Below are 27019 nucleotides of genomic sequence, written 5' to 3' on the forward strand. Positions count from 1 at the left end.
AATGCAGGCTGTAAGAGCAGAGACAGAGCCTTCCAGTTCATAATCTCCCAAATATGTCAGGGAGCTAGTCTGACTACTCTGGATGCTTGGTAGGCAATTTACCCCATACTCTGATGTGACCAGTGCCTTTATTCAAGAACAGTTGAATTTCCAAGTGAAGAGAAAGCTGACTTAGTTAATCTACTCAGGCTGTGCTTGTAGCAAGGCTGCTTTTCATCCTAGAGGAACTGAAAGCAAACTTAAAAACCAATTTCAGCTATTTAAAATTAAAGATGTTTGAATTACTTGCATGGTTAAATTCCAATTCTTGCATGCTTTTAATTCAGTAGTGTTGTACTGTTCTCATCAAGTTGTACCTTACACTTTTATATCTTTTCTGCTTAATTGGTTCAGGAAAGCATGCAGGATATAAAGGCTGGCAGGCAAGTTAATGTTGTGAGAAGCCTCATCTCCCATTTCCTGACTTTTTAACCTTGAACTATCCCAGGAATTTTTGCATTTGAGTGATTAAGAAGGTATGACTGACCTCCTGCTCGAAGAACCGGTTTGTTAATCCCTGGGAATGATCTAAAATCTGCAAGTGGTTTTTGATAGCCTTCTCCTTGCAAATAGCTTAGTTGTTCTTTGCTTCCAGAGGTAAGTGATCTGCCCTGAAATGACATAACACAGAAAAACTGACTGCCAGTGTGTGCAAAGCAGAGCTTGTGAGCATGCAGGCCTTTTCAGAAGTGGATAGAACAAGCAAGCAGCAGACTGTACTGGTATTCTAGACATACTTTTTGGTTCCTGGTGGGGTCATAAACCATGTATTATATTGATTAATGCTTCTGTGAATCTATTTGACTAATAGACATGTATAAATGCATTTGTGTTCAGAATACCTGCTGGTGCTTGACTTTCAGGTGTCTTTGGTGTCTCCTGATCTTTTGTGGAGAATCTACTTGGGCAATATGTGACTAATTTCTGTATAAAAGGAGAATTCAGATGTTACCTGCTCATGTGAAAGCAGTAGAGGGTCTAACTGGCAGATTACACACAACTCAAGATCACCTTAACGAGGTGCAGAGCTTACCCTCATGGCCTGGCCAGAAAATATCACTGAGTTCTTGAGAGTCAGTAAAAATGTGTAAAATTATGATAGCTTGGAAAACAAGTTCTGAGGATAGATGTTGGACTTGCTTATCCTAGAGGTGGCCCAATGCATCAAGCATTGGGGGCCAGGAGGAAGTACAAGGTAAAAGAGGTCTTCAGAAGGCTGAGAAGATGCTCAATAACCACAGCAGTGAAGGCAACCACTTCTGAAAAGCAAACAGCTCTGCAGTTCGAGTTGCTTGAGGAGATGTGTTGTTTATTTTAAGCCATTTCTCTTGGTAATATATATGTTGTAGTTTAAGCAGATTTGTTTAGTTTACACTAACAGCTTCTAATATGCTTTTTTTCTCAGAGCTGACCCCATTTTACTGTAAGAGTGTAATTCTGTTCCCAGTTATCCTTTATCACAGCAAGACCAGGAGCACACACTGGCAGTCACTGAAATTACATGCTCTTGAGGTAACCAGAAGTTTAGGGGGACTGGACCTTTGTGTGGGTTTTGGCACAATGTCTGCCTTCCAAAACCTTGAAATGTTGTATTTGATCTCGTTAGACTCCTTCGAGTATAGTTAAGAGAATTCTCAAATCTCTGATCACTTCTTAAAAGCTTCCCCTTGTTACCTGGCAAGGACATTCGTGTTCATGGTTCCCCTCTGCTGATGGTGGTCCTGAATTGGGCCTTTCTGCTCCTCTGGGTGTAGAGGTCTCCCCCTCAACTCCCCTGCAGCTGGTGAGGTTTTGGTGCCACTGAGGTGTCACTTGGCCTGGAGCTGTGTCACTGCTGAGGCTGCTGGCTGTTGGGGATGAGCTGTTCCCATCCCTGCTCCCTAAAGTGCTGTTGGAATGGGAATCCAAGGGAGCTTTTCAGCCTGCCACAGGTGTGTGGAGATGGGCTGGGAAAAGCTTTGCCAGCAAGATATAAAACATTCACTGCCACACCTGCAGCCTCCAAAGGCAGTCCTCCTCCAAAGGCAGTGAGAGAAGATGCTCTCAGGGAAAATAGTTCCTATAGTGACAAATGGCCCTGGTGTGTTTGAGGGCTGGATCACCAAGTTGAGTAATAAATGCGTAGGTGTCTATTTTTAAAGGCTTTTGTGAGGAGGAGATTGCAGACAAATTTTCTAGGACTACAGCAAAGTGATACGTTTTTCTGTGCTGAAGTTTAAAAATAATCATCGTCTGTCTTGAGAATGAGATGACCTCATTAAAAACAAAGAAGCTTGTATGTCATCGTGTGGAGCCTCCTGGCAGTGATTCTTGCAGCAGCCTTCTGAGTTCCAGTAGCAGCTCTGCTGGAAGTTTGAGTTCCTCAAAACTCTGTGTGCACAGCAACCCCGATGTCACAGCTGGAACTGAGATGCCTTTAGCTCATTCTCTGTCCTGGTCTGTGTAGCATATCCTGGCACATAATGAGCAGTGAGTTTTATTCAAACAAGAAATGAAGAAATGCTGTGTTAAAAAAAATAAAATCAAAAAAGTAAATAGAAGCCATTGAAAATAAAATCTGACTCCAAGCTGCTTCTGCAAAATGCTGGGTTGAAAGGCTGGTTTTGTAAGAGAAATGGTATGAGTGGAAGTATCTGCCACAACTCATAATTGTGTCACCTGGCTTGACTTCTTGCCCACGAGGCTTGTCTGCCTCACACTGTTGCTGTGTACCTGTGAGTTCAGGAGGGAAGGGGAGAGCTCAGCAGGGCTGGTAGGGTGTTTGTCAGGGTTTGGTGGCTCATGCTGGAGCTGTAAGAGGAGCTGACATGATGGTCCCGGTGCTGCCTCTGTTCCTGGTGCAGTGAGCTGCTGCTGTGGGTACAGCAAACCGCAGGAAATCCCCTGCTCTGTCCTCTCGCCTCTAGAGTCATGAAGGATTTCATACAAGGCCATGTGATCTGTCCTGAACTGATTAAAATAAGGCTCTCCTGTTTAAATGGCTTTACTTTGTATGGGGGTCTGAGGAGCCCTGCAAACACAGGGATTAGGTGGGTTTATGCACGGTGGAGAAGCTTGGCACTGAGCTCTTGGTTTATAAACCTTCTCCTCTTGGTGACCCAGGCAGTGTTTGCTATGTGCGCATCCACCTACATGCACTTACGTCCTCATGGCTGTGAGCCTCACCAGCAGCTGCTCGTGGTCTACTGCTGTGGGCCCCCAACTGATACCAAAATGCAGTAATTACAAAAATAACATTTCCTGCTTTAGGAAGTTCAGCATTGATTTCTGTTACCATTGTAGTATTACCTCCAGATTTGCAAGTGGCGCAGGTCACCCATCTCCAGCTCCCGCCAGGAACCTCTGTACAGCCGTGTTTAACAAACCTTCTGTCAATCAAAAACTGGTTATACAAGGATTATTTGCCTTCAGTTTCCCATGTAATGAGGTTTTTGATTGACAACAGTGGAGTTCAAGAATACAGAAAGGCTTTCTGAATCGAAGATGAGCAAGTTTCCATTTAATACTGTTTGCACATGATAGAATTGGCTTCCAGTTTTATCTGTGATAGAAACTGAAGGTGATCAAAAATAAGAAATACAGAAACCCTTCTCATTTTAAAATAATGTGACTTAGAAAATAGAGGTAGGAAGCTAACTTTCTATTTCCTGCTGTAGGAGTGGGATTTGGACATTATTTGCTGTACAAATAGTTGAGCTACTGTGGGCAAACTTTTTGCAAAGATGGAAGTGTCTCGGAATGTTCACTGTGGCTGTGGTGTGAGCAGTGGCTTTACTTTTCAGTCCTGCCTCTGCCTGAAGAGTGTCAGATGCTCCTCAGATTAGGAAGTTGGGTGATGCTGTTCTTCAACCTCTGTTACCAGGATTAGTTTCTGAAACAGCAACCTTGACCTGCTGTGTGTGGTGGTTGCTGTGGGTACCTGTTTTCCATGTGTCCTAATGAGGAATTGCACTTGTTCAAGTAAATTTGAATTTCTTGAATGAAATGAAATGTAAAAATTACATACTGGAAGCTAAGAAAATGTCATGGAAATGGATAAGTGTAGGTTGGTATGTCTTTTTCAAAATACTAATTATTCCTAATAATGACTCCACTTTAAACATACCTATGGGGGAATGGCAGTCACAGGTATGATGAATGTGAGAAACAGGTGAGTTCCTATGAGATGAACATATGGGTTAGTTCTGGGTGAGCTAGAAGGCCAGAGTTAGGCTGTGATTTACAAGTATCTTCTCTAGCTTAGGCTAGTTTCTCTTGTAGAGCTCCTACACCAAGCTCAGCCTCCAGCTTAGGAGCAGATGAAGCACTTGAGGAGTAGTTCAGGTCTAACTGATGTCTGCTGGGTGTCAGAGCAAAGGGAGCACAGCTGGAAGATACAAACCAACTCTTGTCCCAAAGTGTCATCTTAAGTGTTTAACTAGGCCAGTTTGGATTTCAGAAAAAGTGCTATATGTACAGACCTTAAGTTTAGCTCCTTGGTTCCCTCTTTGTGACTGGAGATCAGAAGTCATAGATCAGGATTTTCTGAACTTTTGGGTGCATTGCTTTCATGTGAAAGCTGGGTGAATGCATCTGAAGGTTTCCCTAAGGAAGGAGGGTAAGGAATGCACAAACCATTTTGTAGGTTTCTCCTTCCTCAGTTACAGGCACAGTGGTGAGAGGGGTCCATTTTTGTGCACTGCTGCTTTGAGTCCAGCTGCAGGGAGCACCTATTGTGTGATAATGTGGTTTGACTGAGCTGATGAGATTTTTTTTTTCAAGGCAGCTAGGAAGCTTTGTGAATTGAAAAGGAGATGTTTCAAAGGAATGGTCCTGCAGATGTGTCCTAGCTTTAACTTCCCACATGCAGAGGAACAGTCCTGTTTTATGCAGCAGTAATGCACTAACTAAATCATTTCCTGCTGTGAGAAAGAAGCTTCTCCCTTTGCTCTTTAATCCGTCATTGTGAGTATGCTCGAGGAAACACTGGATCCCTTCTGGAAAATTGGTTTATTTTAGTCTTCATAACAACCCCTAAAATCATATCTTAAAACAAGGAAATAATACCTTTTTTCTTTTTATGCTGTATTCAAAGTCTTGCTACACAACATATTACATGTCTTTCATCTAATTGAACCATTGCTACTTTGATTTGTGCCTATTTTTCCCACAACAGCTAGGGAGAGGAGCTTAGAAAAGAAAGTGATATGGTTATGAAGCTGCAGTTACTTGGGGAAATAGCTGTTTTGTCTATAACAAGTGGAATTACACTCTTAGTTATAAAATTAATTATTATTCTGTTTGCTAGTTGAATGGCAGATTTCTCCACTGTACAAATGGGATAGTTGGAAGCTTTGGGCAGCCAGGAAGGGGGGCATTAGTCTGTGCTTGGTGATGGGTGCTCCTTGTGAGCTACGCTGAAAATATCAGTCCCGAAAGTGAAATAATTGTCTGTTTCTGAGCCCTAGTAACTGGCAAGTCTCCAGTTGGCTTGTGTCATTGCTATAGCAGACTGATCCTGCCTTGCTTTTTTCTTCCTTTTTCCAAAACTCTTAACTGAAAGAACTGGCTGGATGTAGTTCATGCATTGCATTTCATATGGAAAATAGGAATAAGCATCCTTTAGTTGCTTGGTCCTGGCTTCCTATTGAGTCTGACAGTTTCTGAGCAGTTCTGTAAGGAATTCAGCTGCTTCTAACAAAATAGGACTAGACAAAAGCTGAACAGAAGCTTTCTAAGTTTGGTGTTGCACTTTGGAGCACCAAAGTTGGCACTACAGTGCCATTCCCTGATGAAAGTATTCCAAAGACCTCGAGCTGATAGTGCAGCTCTACACTGGTTTTTGTTTATTACCAAGACAGGGTTTAATATTAATGTTAGGTGTGATTCTTGAGCAGAATTCTGCAAGAAACCACTCAGTGTGTAACACAATTTACTGAGGTGTGTTTTATGTCTGCAGCACGCCCTCAGCTAATATACTTTAAGTATGGGTTTAATTACTGCTCCACGTTGAGGGATTCTTGCTTGGATCACTCACCAAAAATGTTGAGCACTGTAGCTGGGACATGGGAGATGCATGGCTCCTGGTTTAATCACTCTGCTGGGCTGGATGTGCAATGCCAGGGACTGCAAACCCAGGATGGAATTGCATCTCTTCTTACAAAGCTCTCTACAGAAGTGTCAGAATGGCAGTCATGCTGCCTATTCACAGAGGTGTTTAGAGTGTCACTAACTAAATGATGCAGGGGAAAAGACCCCTTGGACTTCTGTGGTCTTGCAGCCCCACCTTGATTCCTGGGGGCAGTTGTGGGCACCACAATAAAAACAAAGACATTAAACCATTCAAGAGTGTCCAGAGGACAGCCAGGAGGATGGTGAAGGGTCTGGAGGCCAAGCCTTCTGAGGAGTGGCTGAGAGCACTTGGTTTGCTCAGCCTGGAGAAGGGGAGACTGAGGGGAGATCTTGTGGTCCGCAACTTCCTCGTGAGGGGAAGCGGAGGGGCAGGTACTGATCTGTACCTGACCACTTGCAGGACTTGAGGAAACAGCACGAGGCTGAGCCTGGAGGTTTAGGTTGGATAGAGGAAAAAGTTTTTTTCAGCCAGAGGGTGGTAGGACACTGCTCAGGCTCCCCTGGGAATGGGCACAGCCCTGAGGCTGCCAGAGCTTGGACACTGCTCCAGGGATGCCCAGGGTGGGATTCTTGGGGTGTCTGTGCGGGGACAGGGACTGGACTCAGTCATCCCTGTGGGTCCCCTCCAGCTCAGCACATTTCATGGTTCTGTGATCCCAGCATGACTGTGCCCCTCTCAGGGATGGGAGCAGGTCCATCTACTTCAGCATTTAGCACTGTGCCCTCCCTCTTCCCTACCTGTGCTGCTTCCACATGAACCACTGTCGTTAAATAAAAGCAGATGCCACTTTCAGAGATGGGGGAAAGTGTTAACCCTGGTGTTTAACTTAACATTGCCAGCACGTTTGCTACAGCACTTTCATCTCTGTTATCTCCAGAGAGTGGTTTGTATCTGACCTTGCTCTGCATTTTTACCCTTGTGCATCTTTGATTTGATCAACTCAGAGCAGCACATCTTGGGTACTCAGGCTGAGGAAACAGCTTGATCCACAGGGAAGAACAAGGGATAAGGGATAACAATCACAAGCATTGAGATTCTATTTTATTTTCAGGTAATCTCTATTTTCTATACAAACACACTTTTGGTACACAGTCTAAATTAAGAACTGTAAAAATAAACCCTTCAGTGTAACTTTATTGGGAGAGTTTCACAGTTCTATGTTGTGAAGCTGTGAGTTCTTTTGCACTGCAGAGCTTTAAATTAAATTGAAATTTTGTGAGAGAATAGTGATTCAAACTCTGCTTCATACAGCAAAGGCAATGCATTGAGAGGGAAATGCAACAGCAGTTAAATTAGAGGTGTTAGTGGCTTACATGGCTTTTACAAAAATGTTCCCACCCCATTCTTACTGCATACCAGACTTACAGGTCATATTTAGGGGGAATTACATTAGTTGTTAAATGTTGATTTTATGTTGAATCTCTTCTGGTTGAAGGCTTTTTTCCTAAGACTCTTAACAAATAGTGACTGTAAGATGTTAATATGGGAGTACCAGCTGGTTCTCAGTGCCTCCAGATGACATCTGCTCAGAACTTAGTAAAACTCTGTCAGCCCTCCTCAGTGACCTTTGGCTAGGGAAGACTTGCTAGAAGCTGTTCAGTGTCCTGCAGTGGGTTGCAGCCCTGCTGTGTGTCCCCCTTTGCCTCCCTGCAATGTACTGCTTGCATGTGGCAGAGCTGGGTACAGCTCTGTGGGTGCTTGCTCAGCCCTTTGCTCTCGGTGTGTCCTGCCTAAAGGGACTGTGTTGTTGTCCCCTGTGTCCTGTGCTCTGCCACAAGGGCTCCTCTGGGAAGTCAGACTCGGCCCCCTTCCACATACACCACACAGAGCACCGTGTGTTGGATCTCTGGGCCTCTGGCATACTGTGCTTTTGGCAGCTGGGAATGTGAGGCACCTGCAAGATTAATTCCTCCTGGCTTGTGCCTCCCTGCAGTGCTGTTTGGTTTGTAGTTTTGTTGGTGCAAGCTGAACCTCATTAACTCTGAGTCAAAGGGAGGAAAGGGACATGGTTTCGGTGATTAAAATCTCTGGGGTCACTCAAGGAGTGGGCACTCTAAGCTTTGTGTTTAGCCATACAAGCCTTCAGAGTGTTGCTGGATGTGGTCTGTAATAGAAAAACTCATCAGAGCAGAGCTGTGGAAATACTTCCTTGTTCAGACAGAGTGGGTTACACGTTTTCTGATACTGAGAAACTAATCTTGTTTGTCATTAATGAAACAGAGCATATTGCAATGCAAATGAGAGAAGTTGCATGGCAAGTGGTCCCACAGTCCTCAGCACTTGCTATTGATTGTTCAGTCTTACTTATTCATGCTATGCAAATTGCATTTCTCATCTTGCTCCTTCTTGTCTACATATTTTTGGTACAGGACTTGCCTGCAAACAGTCTTGTTCTTTCACTGGAGAGACAGGAATTGTTTCTGGCAAAGTTCTTAACGTTCCTTTGTCGAGTGAGTACTGGCTGAGCCGGGCAAGGCTCTGGAAATCTGTCAGAATGAATTCATCCTGCTCTAACTTCAGATGGAGAAATAGAAGAGTTGGTGGTATGTTATATGATAAGAACAAAAGCTTTAAAATAATTTTCAAGTCTCTTTGTTTTTGATACTGAAGCCCTTGTGGCATTTGTTTTCTGGTCAGTTGTTTGGAACAGGCATGTGGGAGTGTTCTTTTATTCGTGCTAAATATTATTTTGCATTTCAGGTATACTAAACCACTGACCTTTGCTGACTGCATCAGTGATGAGCTGCCCTTAGGATGGGAAGAAGCTTATGACCCTCAGGTTGGAGTCTATTACATAGACCACAACACCAGTAAGTGACATGCTGCTGTGTTTCTGCAGAGCGATTTATGCCTGTATTAAAATATACTGAACAAAAAACCACAGAGTTGCTAACAGTGTGTTTTAGAGTAGATGAGATCTGCAGCTTGTGAAATCAAATCCTGTTCTTCTTCATCATACAAAGTACTTCCCTCTCTAAGCAGGAATTTGAGACCTTCTGGGTTGTAGTCTTCAAGTTGGCAGCCACGTTCAAGCCTATACTGTGGGCACACCTCTGTCAGATTTGGTTCTACTGAAGAGTCCAACTGGGTAGCACTGATCTGGAGTTTGTTCTTAGCCTGGAATTTGTCCCTGTGGCAAGACCATCAGAAACAGTACAAAGGTCTTGTGTTGATTCCCCTGGCAGGGGTGAACTGAATGAGCATGAGCTCCCTTGGCTGCAGGAGCTCATACTGCCCTTGCTGGAGAAAAAACCCTCAAATAAGCTTGGGATGTCCTGGTCAGGGCTCAGGCTTGTGGTGTCTCTATCCTGTGTCCTCAAACTAAGCCACTGCTCACACCCTTTGCTAGATTGCTTGGTAGACCAAAAGAGTTAATTTTGTAAGCTCATTTGAATTATAAGAAAATACACTGGTTTATATATCATTACAGATGTTACTGGAATAACTAGTAATGGGTTATGCTAGAACAAATCCCCTGAAAAAGTAATAAGCAAAACAAATCAGTGATTCTGATTCTCTTTATAGAACAGCTGCAGCCCAAAAATTCACAGCAGAACCATGGCCAGGCCCTTTTAGGGGAGCTTGCAACTTATGCTAAGAGAGAAACCTTTAAAAGACAAAAGTGCATTGAAGTACCTTGAAATTGTGGTATTTTTTAAAATCTACTTCTAGGACTTCAACTGAGAACTTGAACTTTATTTTTCTTCTTTTCTTATTTATTTATTTTTATTTTTTTTTACAAATTTGCAAGATTTTTTTAAAAATAAAAATGTGGAAGTCTGGTGCAATTTTTTCCTTGGTGGAATTTCCCCCCCCCCCCCCCCCTTGGGTATCTTCATTTCCCCACCCTTCTCTTTCTCAAAACTGCCACAATTTCACCTGGCCTGAGACTGCACCCTCCAAGCTTTAGCAATGTCTCTTGGGTATTAAAAATGCAGAATGAAAAAAGCCTAACTGACCCCTGCAATACAAAGATCCTGTATGCAATATACAAAGATCATTTCCAGCTGTAAGGTGACACAAATACTTTTATTTAGAACTCATGCAGATCCTGTGATTTTAGGATGACATCTCTTTAAATTACTTCACTGTAAGTATTTTTCTGTAAGATAGGGGACGTTGATTTTTCTTTCTATTTGAAGGTCAGAAAGGGTAGCAAATCTACAGGATCACACACAGGAGATCTGCAGGGGAGAGGAGTGGACAAACTTTACTTTAGAAGGTGCTAAGTTGCAAGGCACAAATTTAGGTCTCCTAGGGGTCTGTAAGACCAGGTCTGGTGTTCATTTCACTGTCTAGGAATGGGAGAATAGCCTTGACCTAAAGCTGTGGGACATGGAAGCCTGTTGGACCCCTGGAATGTTTCAGTTAGCAGAAAATCCAGCATTGTTAAATTTGTAGTTGGACTCAGTGATCCTAAAGGCCTTTTCCAACCTAAATGGTTGAATGCAGTTGGGACAAACCAAACATGGTTTTGTTTATACCTTTGAGTTGGTGCAGGGTGAGCATGCAAGGTCTGGTTGCAGTTCTGGGGCAGTTACCCCTGCTCTGTGCCACTCACAGGCACCATGGGATGCAGGGACATGCAGAGAAGCCTTCCATCTCTGCTGACACCTGCTCAATAACAGTGCCTTTTTAAAAGTTCCACTTCTATGGGATGCCAGAGGCCACAATATTTAAATGGGAATTTCAACAAAAAAGTTAAGAAGAAGAGAAACAAACTCATTACATATTTCTTATCCCAGCTCTAATCCAGATCACAATAGAGCAGAACACATCCATTTAGCTTAACCTAATCAAGAAGCTCATCTTTGTGGTTTATGTTGAAGTATCCTCTGGAGAGTGTCCAAAACCTCCTTCCTCTCCAAGGTTGCTGGCAGATTCCCTGGCAGGAAGGAGCTGCTGAGGGTGGAAAGGGGATGGATCCATGTTGGGTCTTGCTCATACTGCACAAGTACTCAAGACTAATTATCAGAAATGAGCCCAAGGATAGGCTTAAATCTAAAGCCAGCAGCTATTAAAAGAAGCAAGATGGAGAACAATTGTAACCACCTCTCTGAGGGAAGATAAATACAATTAAATTGAATTGAGTACCCAGAATATTCCTAATACAGTATTAATGCATAGCCTTGAGTGTGTCTCTCTGGGAGAACTTTGGAATGTGATTTGCACAAAGGAATTACGCTGATGCAAGCATTGCAAGCCTACATTCCTCCACCATGAAGCAAGCAGATTTATTTATGACAAACTCAACATTAAATTAGGAATTCACAAGACAACAAATGATGTAATAGCCCGCATTTCTATCATTCTTTTATAATTCTTTTTGAATGTATTTTGCATTTCTCAGTAGCTGGGGCTCAGTGAGAGCCCTTGACCAACATTTTCATTGATTGGTTTTACATGTTTGAAAGCCAAACTCAAAGCTGTGATCAAGGGGTTACAGTTAGTGTTTTGATTACTGAAAAGGTTGAGGTGAATATTTAGAATAAATGTGGACACAAAGCATTTCAGTACCTCAGTGTGTTGTCCATCCTCTCTGGGAGCTGTCTGGTGAGCATTCCCTGGGTCAGATTGTGTATGGGCTTGGAGCACTGGCAGTGCTTCACCACCTCACAGCGGTGTTCAGGATTGGAGGCTTTTCCAGTCTTCCTCCTCATTGCTTATAATAGAGGAATTTTCCTGCAGCAGCTTCCACCACCCTTCTTGGGATTATAGGAAAAATGGGCTGCTAGTCTGAGATAAAACTAGAAATAGCCAGGCTTGAAGACTTATGCTGAGGTAAACTTATGATCCAGTGTCCTGCATCAGACTTTAAGAGCCACAGGTACTTTGCCAACATACTTTTTATGCTGGAAATTAGAGAGCTCCAAGTCACAGTTGCAGGTGGCTGTGCAGTCATGTCCAGGGAAGCTGCAGGTCTGGGAACGTGGGGGCAGCTCTCTGGGTAACAACAGACTTTCCCCTTCTGGTTCAGCTGTGGAGAGAAGGCAGTTACTTCATCTGGCTAATGGTTATCTGGAAAATGGGATTTGGAGGCACAAATCGAGGCAGGAGCATGGGATTTCAGAGTCTTACAGATTCTGTGTCCTCCTGATCTTTCTTTTGCTCCCTCTAAAGTCATGGTGCTATCTATGAGGGCACCAGCACCTACAGCTGCCACAAGCAGCTCCTTTTCCCTCATAATATTATGAGGCAGTTTTTCAGGTCCAGGCCTAGTTTTCATATTATATCAGCTGAAATACTGCTTCTCCTTGCAGGACCTGTAAAGGACTCTTTGTTGAAATGCTTCTATAGAATTTACTGAGGTTTTTTGATTGCAATTTGTGGCTTCTCCAAGTTTTGCTATATAATTTGAAGTGCCATGTATTCTTTTGGGTCTTGAGACATTGTTAAAAACTACTTACTGCTGGAGTAGCCAATTAATTTTCTTCTCAGCATGACCATGGACAGCTTGTGAAGAGGATTGAGTGTCCATCCCTTGGGTAAACCCCTTTATTTCTAGGTCTGCTGCTAAGAATGTTGTCTAACTTCCCCACATCCTCTGTACAGCAGTGTTAGTCTTACGCCTGACTCGCTTAAGAGCTGCTCATACCTTCCACTCTGGCAGCTTTTACTAAATATTTAAAGAGGCTCTTAAGATATGCAGATTAGATTCCCACTGATAGTTTCAAGCAAGTCCTTTCTATTAATTATTCATTATGTGGTAACTAGGCATCCTTATTCAAGCATGTTAGTTTAGACAGTTCAGAGCACTTGGTCAACTAAATATTGGAACCTGCTCCAAACAAGAACATGTAATAGCCTTGAAATAGAAATGAAAAATATTTTGGGCACCTCTTCACAAAACAAAGACAAACACTGACAATAAATTTACCTCATTAGTGTTAGGACTAGCTGCATATCTGTGACCTTAGGTCTTTTTCGTTATTAGAAACCTGGAAAGCAATGCATTGGCTGTGTTGGGGTAACACAGATGGAAGTGTTGTAACTGCTGCATTCACTGTGTTACCCTAAACTCAGTGGAGTTCTTTGTGTCCTTCATATTCTTCAGTCATTTACTGCTGTGCCTGCTTTCCCTAAAGGAGTTGTTTACTCCTCTCTGAGATTCTGTTCATATAATGTCGTTTAAGATGCTTTCACAAATCTGTGATTTAATCAGACTTTATTTTTACTCTGGAATCTGAGTGAGCAGGTTTTCTTTCTCCTCAGCAGTGAAGGCCACTTGGCAGCCAAAGAGGGCGGGCAGAGTTGTAATTGCTTTCATCTTGTTGGTGCAGTATAATGCAGTCATGTGGCAATGATATTTTCTGAGAGTTTTTTTATTGGTGAAATAGTAGAGGTATTTTATTAGTAATGTTATAAAGCAGTTGCTATAAGTATAAGTCTAACAGTCAATGTCAGTATCTTAGAGCTGTGTATGCATATTCTTGGGTGGATGTTTTTAAGAGCTAGAACCAGGGCAGCTGCAGCAGCAGAGGAGTTGGAGAGTTGTATGACAGTTTTGTTGTGAATTACTCTATTCAGCATGGTAGAACTCATTGGAATTCATTGTGGATCAACAGTCACCTCCTTACAAAAAAGGAAAATGTCTTTATTCAACTTTTTTATTACAGGGATGGGGCAAGAGACTATTTTAAAATGTCATAAACAGTGGAGCTTTTCCAGACAACATTAAAAACCTGCATTCTGTTGATCTTGCCTTCTTCTGTTTTCTCTCCAAGAAACGACTCAGATAGAAGACCCTCGGGTGCAATGGCGCCGGGAGCAGGAGCACATGCTGAAGGATTACCTTGTCCTGGCCCAGGAGGCCATTGCTGCCCAGAAGGAGATCTATCAAGTGAAGCAGCAGAGGCTTGAACTGGCCCAGCAAGAGTATCGGCAGCTGCACGATGTTTGGGAGCACAAACTGGGCTCTCAGACCAGCTGTGAGTAGTTAGTGAGCTCTTAACCAGTGACTTCCTCAGCTGTGGACCCAGTAGGACAGTAAAAGGCATGAAGCTGGCCCTTAGATACAGCACTGGGATGTTATGCCATGTCACTCTTTGATCAGTTTGTTTCAGAAATGGTATCTGCCCAGCACCTGTTTGGTAAAGGCTGATTGTTATGAAACACGCCCGTGTGTGGCTCAGTCACTGGAGTCAGTGTGCAGATTTTCTGCATGGGCTTCAACAAATGCTAAAAAATGCAGTGGTTGGCTCAATGTGAAAAAGTTAAATAATAATTTCCTCGATTCCCCTGTTTAAAGTACAGAAACAAGGCATCTTGGATAGTATTCCAGGCCCTTTTTCAGTTTTGTATCCCAGGCAGTTGAGTGATGGTCTAGTGGAGCTCAGGGTCTGTATTTTATGCCATGTTCCAAGTCACCACTGGTGGATTGCCTCTCTGTGTGTGAAGAACAGTGGTTTGTGCTCCATATTCTGTGTCTCACACACATCAATACCAATGCCTCTTCAGGGTTTGGTGCAGAAATGTTTATAGAATGCTGTATTTCCTCCATACTGGTACTATTTAGGTGCTGGAAAATGTCCAGAATAGGATTTATTTCCTGCATATATTCCAAAAATTTTGTTATAATCCTCAGTATTGCAGATTTTCTGTGTTCCTGCCAGCCAAGAACCTCCCCCTGTTTCACTCTTGTGAGTTGTGTGATGGTGGAGAATTCCACTGGCTAATCCTGTGCCTGGTGTTAAAATTTTTTAAGTAGTTTTCTGTCAGCTGAAGGGTTCTTGTTTGACATGGGTGTTGTCCCTCATCTCTAAATGACTGGGTTTGCTCTTTTCTTAGGAGCATTCTGCCCAAGTATTGGTGTTCCAGAGCAGTACACTGAGAACATGAGTTACATGGCTATAAGAGATGGGATCTGCCTTGAAAAATACAGCCAAACAGAAATAACTAGAAATGCTTTCCCATGTTTTATAGGGCATAAACTGATGGCTGCAAGGATCAAAATATCTCCCTTGCCTACAGCTACCTCTAACAGCATTGCACATTGGGGAGCTTCAGTACCTTTTGAGGCAGAAGGGTTTAACCACTGCTGAGAAGAGAGTTCTACTCTTAATGGGACATTGATTTAATCTGGTGTGACACATTGTATGGTTGGTCATGTCCTCAAGGCTGTGAAAAGGCTTGCATCACATTTTTCAGTTTCTTCTCATTCTTTGCTTTTCTTTGTTTCTAAACATCCAGTGGATTGTTTGCTCAATGAGGAAGTCTGAAAAAAATAATTAAGTAAACTTTCATGCAATGCCTGTCCCTTCAGTTCTGTTAAATGCCTTTGGAAATGCAGGAAGCCACACTCTTGAATGGAGTGAAAGTGTTTGGGAGTTTGAGTTAAGTGTGTTAACCTGGAACAAATCCAGACTTTGGAGATGCAGGACATGCTTTGGCCCCTTCAGTCTGTACTTTTTGTGGAGTACTTGACTGCACTATTGCCTTTCCCTGTCTTTGAGCAGCGAGATGAGGAAAGTGGGTAACAGACCTACACCAGCAAAGTGTGGAGGTCTGTGTGCAGGAGTGATGGGAGATCTCTGCCTGTGGTGGGACCAGTAAAAGTGTAGGGAGGAAGGCAGAGCTGCTAAACTGGCTATTGTATTTGTTCCAGTGCTTTCTGGCTCCTCATCAAGTTCCAAGTATGACCCCGAGATCCTCAAAGCAGAGATTGCTACTACAAAATCCAGGGTGAGTAGTAAAAATGGACCTTTGCTTGCCATGAGTAATGGTTTCAAATATTTCCAGACCTCATGGCAAATACTGAAAGGAGATGCCAAAGCAGTTGGAAGAGCTAATGTTGCCATTTAGGAGGTCATTGAACAGAATTTTCTAATGTTGCAGTCTTAGGAATTTGAAACAGGTGGTTTTATTCCCCTTAGACTTTAGCCTGGCTTGGCAGTGGCAGTGCAGGATGGCTGTGGGATGTGGAGCTGCCTGCTAGCTCCTCCAGTGCTGGAGAGCTGTGGGTCCTCCCCAGGGACTGGCAGCTGTTTTGTGCAGGGCTTAGTGCAGGCTGTCAGCAGGGGAGGGTGTGCTCTCATGCAGAGCACAGTTTGGGAGGAAGAAAGGACTGAAGTAAAGTAGGTCAGTGTGGCCTCTGTGGAGGAATATAAAACAGCAAGCTGTAGGGTCAGTGGATTTACAATATGGATTAGCATCCTGCTGCTGATGATGCACCACTCGTGCAGTGCGGCCTTTTCATTGGGGAGATTGCAGGGTGCCTTCAGATGTTGCAGGGTAACTCCTGTCCTGATGCTTAGCAGGTTTTTTTTAATAACTGGGAAGGTTTTAAACATTTCTGAGCAGAGTTGACATGTCTTTCACTGCTGTCGTTTTTGAATTTTTCTCAATTTTTCCACTTGCACGGCTGGAACTTCCCTTGAGCCCCTTGTTAAGAGATGTAATAGCAGCTACTGGATAAAACCCTAGCCAGTGATAAACTCCTGATGAGGAGGCAGTCAGGGCTGTTTGCTGCTCTTGAGATGTGCTGATTGCCTGGAAACTTTGTTTAGAGCACAGTCTACACTGAATAAGTTTTGAGTTGAATGGGTAGCACTGTACCTAAATACTCACACAAAATACCATTCTAAAAATGTGACACCTTGCTGCAGGTTAATAAACTCAAGAGAGAAGTTGCTCACATGAAGCAAGAGCTCCAGTACAAAGAGCATGGATTTCAAACACTGAAGAAGTAAGTGTGTTCTCAGGATATTTTTTTCGGAACATCTCTGGCTTGCAATGCATCCCCCACTACATTTATAAATAGCTGCCTAAATAACATAAGCTGAAATATGCTGCTGATATCTTTAGGATGCAAGCAGTACACAGCCATGGGGGAGTTTTCTCAAATCAGTGCCTGTATGGGATTAACCACATTAGAACAGATTTCATGGCAAAAAGCTTTTGAACCAGGGTCCCATCAGTTAACAGATACTCTGTTTTACTCAGTATTGTTCAGTGTGAATGTCACTACAGCCCATTGTCTTCATAAGAGCCATTGGTTTAGGGCACTGAGGAAAAACTGGAGGTAGAGTGGGAGGAAAAGTTTCAGGTACTTGCCTTTGTGTGACTAGACATCAGGCATCTTTTAGATAAATATTTATTATAAGGGTCAACCATGGTAGAATTCCTTTGAGGAAAGGGAAGGATGAGGTGACTTGTAATTAGGTTGTGCAAGCAAATACATCTGTGCATGTGAGTCTGTGCCTGTTTTTGAAATCATGACTGAAAATAAGGTGATTCTCATAGATGGCTAAACTGATCCTCTCTAGGTTAGGAACAAGGCAGCTAGCAGCAGGCTGTCCTAACACTGCTTTGGGGGGTTTGTATGCACCTTTGCCCTCCCTAAGGAGTCAAAGAGATGATATTGCTGAAATTAGAGTTCTGAAGTGTAATGTACTGCTGAGTGGAGTAACTTAGGCAGTTGGGAGTGGGGTCCTTTGTTCCTTCTGTTGTCCTTATTATACTTTGGAGTGTATTTTTGTTAAAAATCCATGTCAAGATGCGTGGATCTAGGATGATTCAATTAACTGAATGTTATTAAATGTTAGCTCACTGGGTTTTTTTAAATTTCTATACAGAATTGACATGAAAATGTCTGATACTCAAGGTGGCTACAAACTTGATGAGGCACAAGCCATTTTAAGTGAAATGAAAGCTCTCAAGAAGGCCATCACATCAGGGGAGAAGGAAAAACAAGACCTCATTCAGGTATTGAAACAATATGACTTTTGTAGTATTTTATGTCACCATTGCTAGAAGATTGAATTTCTGAGAAGTAATTTAAGTATTTTGTATTTCAGATACATAATTGAGATTTCTATTAACATAAACTAGTTTTGTGTTGTGGTTGGACTGCAGCCTCTGCAGTTCTTCAGATGCTGTAAATGAGAAGTGTAAAACACAGTCCAGCCATGCCTGACCTCTAGTTTGCAGAGTCTGAGTGGGCATAGCAAACATGGTCAGATCTGAGTCATGGGTCTAGGCTAAAGTTATGTAGCTGCTGAGGTACTTTGGGCAGAAGTGAACTCACCTCATGATTTTTTGTGGTTTTAGAGCTTAGCCAGGTTAAAAGACAGCTTTGTGAATGACAGAGGATCCCAGTCAGACCTGTGGGCCAGCAGTGTGTCTGTGGAAAGCTCCAGCCCTCTGCTCCCGCGGCAGTACATGGATGTCAGCTCCCAGACAGATGTTTCAGGAAATGTGAGTAATGTGTGGGAAGCCTTGTGCACATGGAGACATTCCTCTGAACTGTGTGTAGAACTACCTCACCATGAGTTTCCAAGCATGGACAAGTTTCTGTGAAATCACAGCTTCTCCTGGTTTAAACTGCAGTGACTTTGTGTGCAGTGTTAATGTATCTCTAAGGGCAACGTGATGTTTCCCCACATTGTCTCTATCAGAGCAACCCAGGTAGGAGTAAAAGGATAGGAAGTTTGATTTGGCCTGTAGGTGTAGTTTTTTGTTATATAAATATTCCCTTAGCTCTTTATAGCAGTGATAAGTTACAAGACAAGAAACATTCAGCAGGTCTGTATGGGCTAAGCTCCAGTGAGGACTCTTCCCCTATGAGTGTTTCACTGGGTTACAAGTGAGAACAACAGCTTATGTGTAGATATTTTGATGGCTCCAAAGTTGTAGTGCTCATAAACCTTCAGTCCCACATGTGCAAGGAGATCAGAAGTGTCAGGTTGGTCCCAGCTTTGGTAGGGACTCGATCAGTGCTGAGGGTACATCTTATTTCTCACAGGACAGCACAGAGCCTCTCCTGTGAACCTTTACTTAAAGGTTTGCAGCCACTTTCAGTCAGGGCCACACATGTTAATAAAGATCTGCAGATTTGGGCATGATATGATGTCCCTTGTCTTTAACAGCCAAAGCAAGATGTCATTCAAACCAAAATACAGTGCAGCATTTAAGGATGCAAAAGAGCATTTAAGAAGAAGGATTGCTAAGGTATATGTGTGTTCACAGAAATAGAAGCCCAAGACAGATGTGGTGGATTTTCTCTTCTTTCTAGGCCAGAAAAGGCCTTTGAATCTTGTTTGGGTTAAGTATTTGAAAAAAACATTAACAGTTTATTTAAATGCAGCACGTTTGTGTTCTGTGATTGGTTTAACTAGAAAATGACTGACAAGATCAAGTGTCACTTGTAACAGTGTCAAGGAAATACCAAAAGAGGAGTGGTTCCTAAGTTGCTGATTTGATGTTTCTGTCTCAGTTTATTGCCAGCAGCAGTAACCAGCTGGCCGAGAAGGTGCGATTACGGCTGCAGTATGAAGAGGCAAAGAGAAGGTAATTCTTTGGCCCATTGCCCTTTTTGGTTGTCACAGAGCTCATTCTGAGGATAAGTTTCACTAGAAGAGGTGCCTCCAGACTGAAACCCAGCATTGCTGCTATGTAAATGTGGTAATTTTTGAGACAATAGGCTTTTTGGGCCAGTGTTATCTTTCAAGAAATGAATAACCATCCTAGAAATTACTGAGGTGTGACTAATACATAAAGAATTCAGTCTGGCCACACCTATGGGGACATAAGTGGTTCTGGTACCTGTTGCCAGTGTTTCCCCATTCCTAATAAGGAGACTGTACTGCAAGGCATCTCCTTACCTTATTTGAAATGAATGAATGCTTGCATGCCTAAGTGTGATAAGGAGAAATTGTATATTGTGTTAACACCTTACATCAAAATACGGTCAATGGCTGCAATTCCAGAGCTTATCCGTAAGAATGTAAGTTTTCACCTTTGCCCTCTGATCTCAGATGAATGAAGAATAGATTAAAAAAAAATTCTATCTACTTAACAGGCCAATTTAAGCAAAAGCTTTCCAAGATTTACTTTTTAATAGATAGTAGCTGACTCAACTGTGTAGTTAAATGAAAATCCACCAAGAATTATTACTTAGACTTTGGCTGGCCTAGTCTTTGTTCAGTGATGTAACCATTGCTGGGGGTGACTTTCTTCACTTCTAACTGCTCTAGAGGGACTTTGCAACTCCAGAATAACAAAGTTCAGATATGTTTGTACAATCTGTGCTTGGGATATATGCAAAGAGAAGGTTTTTTCTCCAGCCTCTGGTTAGAAATAAGAGCCTTAAGGCTGAGGTTACTAATAATGCTCTCATTTTGGTGTACTGGCATGGCCAATAGGCCGTGTTTCTCAGTGCCATAAAATTTGATCTGTGGCAGAACTGTGTGTCCAACTGCTTTTGGCACAAATTTATACTTCTTTCCTTAGGTGGAGCAATTTTACCAGAACTGTTTGTTTTGTCAGTCCAAGATTTGCCAAACTACCTTGACATTCAAATCATTCAGTGACTTTTTAAAGCAACTTTAAAAATACCACTCCTTCAAATGCAGTGGTTAATTAGGCAGTAGTAAAATTGCCTTTTACTTTTAAGCTTTGCTGAAGGCTTCAATTTAATTCACACTGACTTTACACATTCAGATTGAAGAGTAATACTCCTCCTTTATCCTTTTCCAAGGAGGGGCAAGTGAATAGTGACAAGCCTGAAAACTTATTTAATATGCTCTTTATAAAGAGAGAGAACCTTATGAAGACAGCACAGTAGTTGAAGTGATGATGAGTGGCATACACACTTTGCAGTTAAAGAATACTTGCTGCTTACACCCCATGTTTGTCCTAGGTTATCTATAGGTTTTTCTCAAAGTTCAAAAAACATTACCATGAGGAAAGATGGTTCTAAATGCATATGAATAGTTGATGCTAAAATGAAAAGATCTCCAGCTATCAGAGCACCGTGGTTTTGGCACAGTATTTAGTAGGAGCTGCAGAAACAAATACCTTGACTGGTTTAAAGCTGGAACAATACTATGGATATAGTGACTCACAAGGAACCTTCTGTTCCTGTGAAAATTCTTCCTTGTGATGTTAGAAGTGTTTCCTGTCCCCACAGCAGCATTAAAATGTTCCAAAAACACAATAGAAGGCTAAGTACTTTGCCCACGCACAAACTGTGAAGAAAGCGAGTGATGGAAATACATGTGTTATATTAGCTCTGCAGTATCTGGAGAGGTAAAACTTAAGGTTTGAAATCAAGATGGTCCCATATTAATTAGTTTAGAACTACTAGATCTGTAAAGGGCTGGTGCTTTAGAAAGCAGGCTCTGGCAGACACTGTTTGCACCATTGCTGTGGACCAGACTAAAAGCTCAGATGTGGGTGAATATCTTGACTGAACTTCACCACACCAGAACTGCCAGGACTCAGTTCCCTTCCCCATCACTGCATCCTCTCCTGTCACAGCTCAGGCAAACAACAAATCCCCAGAGCAGATAATATAGGACCCAAAAAAAGACCCAAGACATCTACAGTGACAAACCTTTGGCTTAATTGTATTCAAAACTGAGAATGAGTATCATGTCAAAAAGGCTGTCATTGCTACCTCTCAGCAAGGAGATAGCTGCTGCAGCATGAATGCAATCAGAGATGCAACTAAATTCTGCTGTACATCTTCAGACATGTAGCAGTAACTCAGTTGTGTAGCACAACTTGCACCCTGCATTGTTCTAATTTCTTCAGCAGTTAAAATTCCAGCTTGGGTTCTGTGTGACTGGTGGTAACTCAGGGATTTTAGAAATATGGTTTTTTTAATCTCCTGAAATGAAATATTTTAATGTCACATTAAGCAACATTACAATGACGGTGGGTATTTCACTGGTCAGTTTTTAAACCACACCTCTCACTTAACTTGTGGCTTTTTTTGCTCAAGAACAGAAGCTTATCTGATACAGGATTGTTAATTACTGGTTGTAGATACACATCTTAGTGCGTGCTCCTGTGGAGATGCATGTGCTCTAGACAATCTCCAGAGACTAAAATTGTATGTGCTATGCCTATGTTGCATAATAATAGAAGGTGCTAACTTTGCCTAATTAACTAAAGAGTCTTGTTATGATGATGAATAAATCATCTAACTGCCTTTTCTAGGTAGAAAGAAAACAACTAAATAAAACTTGAGCTTCTTGCTCTGTATTTGTTCATTCTGGTGGCCATTCAGAGAGGTGGTGTGACCTGAGGCCAGCACTGCAAGCCCAGCCTGGATCATCAGCAGTGATGCAGTTCAGACTCAGGCAGTGAATGCTGAAGGGCTGGAGTGTTCAGCACAGTGCAGACCTTTTGCAACATGTTTCTTTTGTGATGGTGCTGTTTTATTGCAAAAAGAATAATAAAACTTCCTTTAACTGAAAAGGGGGAAAATAATGATCATGTACCTGAGGTAAAACTGGAGGTTAGTTTAACAAAGCTTTTGGACTCGGAAATGCATAGAGAACAAATTCCAATGGAAAAGCCATATCCAGGCAAATGTATGCCAAAAGTGATCAGATTTATGCTAGCCAATCCTCTTAGACTCATATCCCTTCAAAATGCACAGAGGAATTCTTGGATTATGAATTAATGCCACTGTTAATTCTTCATTGGAGCACAGTATTGCACTTAATCAGGCACTCAAAAACAAAACAGCTCTTAAGACTACCTAAAAATAGTTGAGCTGAATATCTATCAATTATGGAACTTCATTAGAGTGAGCAACCTGCTGTGGGAAATGGGTTTACAGAAAGTGATGCTTCCCTTCAGAAAGGTGATTTCATGTCTGTCTCCTGTGATGCTGGAGGCAGGTCAGTGTGTGTGAGCCTAATCCTTCGCAGGCTCTCTCAGGCCTTAAGTTCCTCTTGGCCTCTGGAGCCTGGAAGACAAAGCTTTATTCTTCAAGGCCATTCTGGAGCCTTCTAGCTGCTGCTGCCCAGATCTGCATCTTACTGCTTACTCCACACACTTCGATTTTGCTGTTTAGCACTGAATTTGCTCTGTGCCTGCCTGTGCACTGGTTTGCTGGAGGAAGCACACACCATCGTCTGTGTTTCTGCAGCATAAACCAAATTCTAGAGAGATGAATCCAGATCAGTACCTGCAACTATTTGCTGTAACAGATTTAAGTCCAGTAAGTCTGTCACCAGATCACAAAGCCCTTTTCAAAGACAGAAACATATTGGACATGCATTTTACATGTCACTTCCATTTCTTACGTATTTGCTAAACGCAAGTGTGGGATTAACCCGAGTTCATCACGTGAAGGGGCCTTGCCTTGCCTCTCTGATGTTCAGTCAGGTGAATTTTTTTTGAAAATATCTTGCAAAATACTTTGTTCTACTTGTTTGCCTTCTAAGTTTTTCAATTTTTTTTCATCCCAGATAGTTCTGGCCTTCCCATTCCCTGCTTCCCACCTGATATTTTGGATTGTGTGAGTTCAGAAACACAGATCCTTGGTAATTCTAATTCATTTATCTGTACTGTTGTTTCTCTTCAAACTACCATGATCAGCCTGTCAGGTCTTGAAGATTTGTAGGTTAGTGAGTGCAAATGAAGCAGCTTTCTTTGGGAGGACCAACATTACTGCCCTTGGTTCTGTATCCTGCTTCTCTCTATCTTTTGCATTGCAGAGCTGACTATTTGTGGACCTAACTGAGCAGGTCAGATATTTGGGAAATTTGGAACAGGCAGACACTTGGAGTGAGCAGCCTCCTTCCCTGCCACAAGCTGTGCTCTCCTCCTCTGTCAGTCAAAGCTCTTGCAAAATTCTACATCTATATTGCTGTTGCTTTTAGTCACTGTCTTCCTCCCTGAGCTGATGTGGAGTGGTGCTGGAGGACTGGTGATACAGGCTTTCAACTGAAATCTAGAGTGATACCTCTAATGAAAATAGGCTTTGATTCTGATGCAAGAAAGCAGCTCTGGATTTTGGTAGGATCACATTGCCTCTCCAGCTCCTCACATCCTCAAGTGCAGGCTGCACCAGGAGTAGTATAGCTCCTTAATGTGTCCAGAATGCTTACTGTTGAATCAACAGGTGGGTTCTTGCAGTAGCAGCATGGAAATATGATTAACTTCCTCATTGTAAAGACAAAAAAAGAGTTTCTAAGCTTTTGACTAAACACTAATCTTTATCTGAATTGTATACGGGGAGTACACAGTTATTTCCATAAAAGTGATTAAAGAGTAGGTAATTATCACATCATATCCTCCACACAAACTACTCTGAGATCACACTGTAATGCATATGAAACACCTGTAGTACATCTGATTGCCTTTTCTGACACCCAGAATTTTTGTTGTATTATTCCCTGACTGGTGGACACTGCATATTAGCTAGAAACTTCTTTTTCCATTGTGAACAAACCTGAGTTAAAATCCCATTCTGCATGTCCACATCCCAGTGGTGCTGTCACTTGGCACCATTCTGGTAAGGGGGACACACAAGGGTGGTTGTCCTGGAGCTCAGAGCCTTCCTCAGGGCTCTGGAAGATGTGGTTGGTCATGGTGCGCCTCTGCATATCTGGAGCAGAAGATCAGGCACTCCTCAGGGAATAACTGCATTTTTTTTTCCCCCTGCAGAATAGCAAACCTGAAAATCCAACTGGCTAAACTTGACAGTGAGGCCTGGCCTGGCGTGCTGGACTCTGAGCGGGATCGTCTGATACTGATTAATGAGAAGGAGGAGCTCTTAAAAGAAATGCGATTTATTAGCCCCAGAAAATGGACTCGAGGAGAGGTGGAGAGACTGGAGACAGAGAGGAGGCGCCTGGAGGAGGACCTTCAGGCTGCTAGAGACACTCAGAGCAAAGCTCTCACTGAGAGGTGGGTTAGTGGGCACAGAGCAGTGCCTTTTTGGGCAAGAGGTAACTGGCAGCAAGCACCAGCATCCCCTGGCTGACTGCCCACAGCAGTGCCCTCACATTCCCAGGACACTCAGGAAGCTTCTGAACTCATCTCCCAAACAGCCCATGTGCAAGTTCTACTGTGCTAGTGGGGAAAAGTTGCTGTTCCTACAATGAATCCTTTATGGGAATGTAAAGAATGCTCAAAATAGCCCAGTGTAGTGTTAATGTAGTGTAACATTTCTGTATGCAGCCAGCACCTCACAGCAGCTTCTACTGCAGTTGCTGTGCAGTCTGGGCCTTGGTAAATGTCAGCAGATGGAATTTTAAATTTCTTAAATTTGCTGTTTGTTCTGAGCATCCTTGTATGTGATTCCTGTAGGATCTGGTATTTGACAGGGCTGTGGGGCTTGCAGGGAATATCCTGTGAATCTAAACTAGCTGAAAAAAATGCCAACTTTCTTCCCTAATTTTACCTGTGTTGCAGGAGGAGATCTCAGGGGAATGTACAGTGGGGATGAATACTGCATTAGGCATTGCCTACAGGTGTTTTACAGTCTGGATGTATTAATGAGGGTGGCTCAGCAGTGTTTCTGGTAGCTGCAGTCTCTTGAAATGGAGTAGGCACACTGCATCCACTCTTTCTTTGGCTCCATGTTTTCATTTCTTCAATGCAGTGTCCAAATGACACCAATTTTTTACATAGGCTTTTTGTGGTTTTATCATGCTGGAAAAAATGTAAATGTCTTGGCCATTACACTTTTACCTGCTTGAGGTATCTGTGGTTTGACAAATGGTTCTGGTCTTGCCATAAGGTAAAGACCTTCATTTGGGATTTTTGGGAATATGGTCACATTCTAGAGTGACAAAGACATAACACATTTATGGAGAAGGATTTTATGTCCAGAGGCCTGTTCAGTTAGGGTGTGAGCAGTGTGTTTGTCTCAAGCCAGTTCAGGTGGGAAATAAAGCTGAGATGCTGCTAAAGCCAGTAATGAAAATCTGTAATGCAATGGTTAGTAACTAAATCAGGTAACCCTCAATCATCCATAGGCTTTAGTGGAAGGAAATTAGGACATTTATAGTTTTATTAGCACATTAGGAATGCAGTAGTGTTTAGTGAGTAAAATCTGCCCAGCTCTTTTGAGGCCTGATCCTAGAAACATTAGCTTTTATGGTACCAGCTGTAATTATTTTCTCTTGTGAATTTTTTCAGGACAGAGTTCCGCATTTTAAGAGTTTATGAAGTTGGTAAACACCTACATATCTGGACCAAATTCAGTCCTGTGTATTCCTATCAACTTTTGTAGGATTTCACAGCAAAAAAAAAAGTAGATTTTTCCTTTACTCCTTATTTCACATAGTAAATGCTGCTTTAGCTTGTGTCTTTTTTGATCTTCTCTTAGATTGAAGCTGAGCAGTAAAAGAAATCAGCTTGTCCGAGAGCTGGAGGAAACCACACGGTTGGTTGCCATGCTGCACACCCAGCTGAAGAGGTAGGTGACCCTTTCCAGAAGCTGTGGTTGCTTTTGCTGCACACTGTGCCTCTGACTTCCTCTGCTAACACTTCCAGCTCCCAGCTGAGGGCTAAAAGGCCTTTCAGTCCCAGTAGTGACCTAAGGCTCCTGTGTAGTCAGTGTAAGGAGAAGCCTTGGGATCATAGGTCAGTTTATGGTGCTTTTCAATGGGCTGAACAACCTCCTGCTGGTGCCTCTGTCTCACAGCAGGAGTTTGCACAGTCCCTTCTATTTCAGCAATATTTAGGTGATGAGGGATAACTGAGACTTATTCATTAAAGTTTGAGTTACTGAAGTATTACATTAATAAAGTATCTTAAAGACAGCTTAGCAGACAGCAAGTGGATTGAATCTTACTAATGCAACTACACATTAATGTGTGAATGATCATATTTCTCTAATTCCAAGTGTGCTGTTGCTTGCAATGTAGACAATATATAGAGATACCCCTGAATCTGTTGTGGTTCACATGGTGTGAAGAATGGCTTCTAGTTCAGGCTGTATTTTTGGAAGAACACAGGATTGGTGTTTCCAGCATGCATGACTGCAGGCACTAAGGCCAAATCATTTTGCTAAAACTATATTTTTATCATTCTGATAGCAAGAAAGTTTGGTGGGGTTTATGTTTGGTTGAGGTTTTTTCCTACAGTGTGTACTGAATTTACTCTGTTTGTAGCTTCTGC

General features: G+C 42.4%; 1 protein-coding gene across 2 annotated transcripts in view; it reads left to right on the plus strand.

The window, feature by feature from the left end:
* The window catches only part of WWC1 (WW and C2 domain containing 1), a 66805-nt gene that overhangs the window by 21832 nt on the left and 17954 nt on the right, over positions 1 to 27019 (plus strand). For both annotated transcript variants that reach the window (XM_015641916.1, XM_015641917.3), the window contains exons 2-10: positions 8852 to 8961; positions 13876 to 14079; positions 15756 to 15832; positions 16756 to 16835; positions 17725 to 17854; positions 18200 to 18346; positions 19365 to 19438; positions 24557 to 24799; positions 26226 to 26315. In XM_015641916.1, coding sequence (XP_015497402.1) covers positions 8852 to 8961; positions 13876 to 14079; positions 15756 to 15832; positions 16756 to 16835; positions 17725 to 17854; positions 18200 to 18346; positions 19365 to 19438; positions 24557 to 24799; positions 26226 to 26315 — 1155 coding nt within the window. The remainder of the gene's footprint in view (positions 1 to 8851; positions 8962 to 13875; positions 14080 to 15755; positions 15833 to 16755; positions 16836 to 17724; positions 17855 to 18199; positions 18347 to 19364; positions 19439 to 24556; positions 24800 to 26225; positions 26316 to 27019) is intronic.

Source organism: Parus major, chromosome 13 (genome assembly GCF_001522545.3).
Source record: "Parus major isolate Abel chromosome 13, Parus_major1.1, whole genome shotgun sequence".
Classification (NCBI taxonomy): domain Eukaryota; kingdom Metazoa; phylum Chordata; class Aves; order Passeriformes; family Paridae; genus Parus; species Parus major.